The sequence below is a fragment of the Bison bison genome, unplaced genomic scaffold (assembly GCF_000754665.1).
Source record: "Bison bison bison isolate TAMUID 2011002044 unplaced genomic scaffold, Bison_UMD1.0 scf7180017856801, whole genome shotgun sequence".
NCBI lineage: Eukaryota > Metazoa > Chordata > Mammalia > Artiodactyla > Bovidae > Bison > Bison bison.
The window spans coordinates 1-1079 of NW_011487374.1; the positions used below are offsets into that span (position 1 = coordinate 1).

The 1079-nt window shown below is 66.8% G+C and overlaps 1 protein-coding gene across 1 annotated transcript in view; it reads right to left on the reverse strand.

The window, feature by feature from the left end:
• Window positions 1-47: 47 nt before the first annotated feature.
• LOC105002849 (chromosome unknown open reading frame, human C3orf56) overlaps window positions 48-1079 on the reverse strand; it is a gene marked incomplete at its 3' end in the record, with an annotated part of 19981 nt that continues 18949 nt past the window's right edge. The window contains exons 2-5 of the mRNA XM_010859693.1: window positions 760-830; window positions 464-699; window positions 237-402; window positions 48-125 (exon numbers count right to left, since the gene is read on the reverse strand). Of these exons, the coding sequence (XP_010857995.1) occupies window positions 48-125; window positions 237-402; window positions 464-699; window positions 760-830 (551 nt within the window). The remainder of the gene's footprint in view (window positions 126-236; window positions 403-463; window positions 700-759; window positions 831-1079) is intronic.

The following is a 1079-nucleotide window of genomic DNA, read 5'->3' on the forward strand; positions in this document are numbered from 1 at the left end:
TGGGCAGTGGGGGCGGGGGCTGTGGGGTTCCGGCTGAGGGTGCACACAGGGGGAAGGGGGCAGAGGGCAGAGTTCTGGGCTGCAGGGTGGTTTGGGGGCCCAAATGCTGAACCTGGACACCCCTCCTGAGGGAAGGATTTCGAGTGTCATCGTCACGTGGGAAGCAGCTCTGGACGGTCTCCCCACTGCAGTCAGGCGGGCTGAGCTGGGCGGAGGCTGCCGCCCCCGCTGGGCACCGGGCTCGGGGGTGTCCCCACCTAGAGCTGGAGGGGACGAGGAGTATGGGGGTGGGGGCTCCACAGGGTAAGGAAGCACCCTGGGGGTCCAGGGGGCCGAGCGCTGGCTCCCCACACACCCCGTCTGGGCATGGGCCCGGGGCACCCGTAGCTGGAGCTGGAAGGACTGAGGAGAATGGGGGTGGGGGCTCCATAGGGTAAGGAAACACTCTGGAAAAACAGGGGACTGAGGGCTGGCTCCCCACGAGGGGCTCAAAACTGCAGATGCCCCAGGCCCAGATGGAAGGCCCTGAGGCAGCCGGAGGGGGGTACCCCATCCAAGGATGGCTGGCAAAGGGCACCCTGGTGGAACTGCAAGGGTCGGGGAACTCCAGCCAGGGGGCCCTCCAGTCAGGCCAGCAGGCGGGGTCAGTTACATGCTGGGCTCCCCAGAGGTAACAGTTGGGGCAGGCAGGGCCCACGACTGCCGAGGGGGCCAGGGGAGCACGGCCAGCGCCCCACATGGCTGGCTCCCTGCACGCACACGCGTCCGTCTCGGGGGAGCTCTCCTTCCACGGGCTGACTCCTGAGGGTGCCCAGGCGGCTCCTTGGAACCTGCAGGTAAGCAGACAAGAGAGTCAGAGAGGGTTCGGGGGCCTGGAGGAGAGGTCGGGGTTGAGGTGAGGGGAGAGCTGAGTGAAAGCACAGATGACCACGAAAGGCTGATACAGGAGTGACCCTGCCCGGGGTGCCTGTGTGGCCCTTAGTTATCTGGGCATCTGGCATTCAGCCCCTCGCCCCCACCATGCAGGCCTCAGAGGACAGAGACGGGAGAACCCCAACGGCCACTGGGCTCCCTTTGGG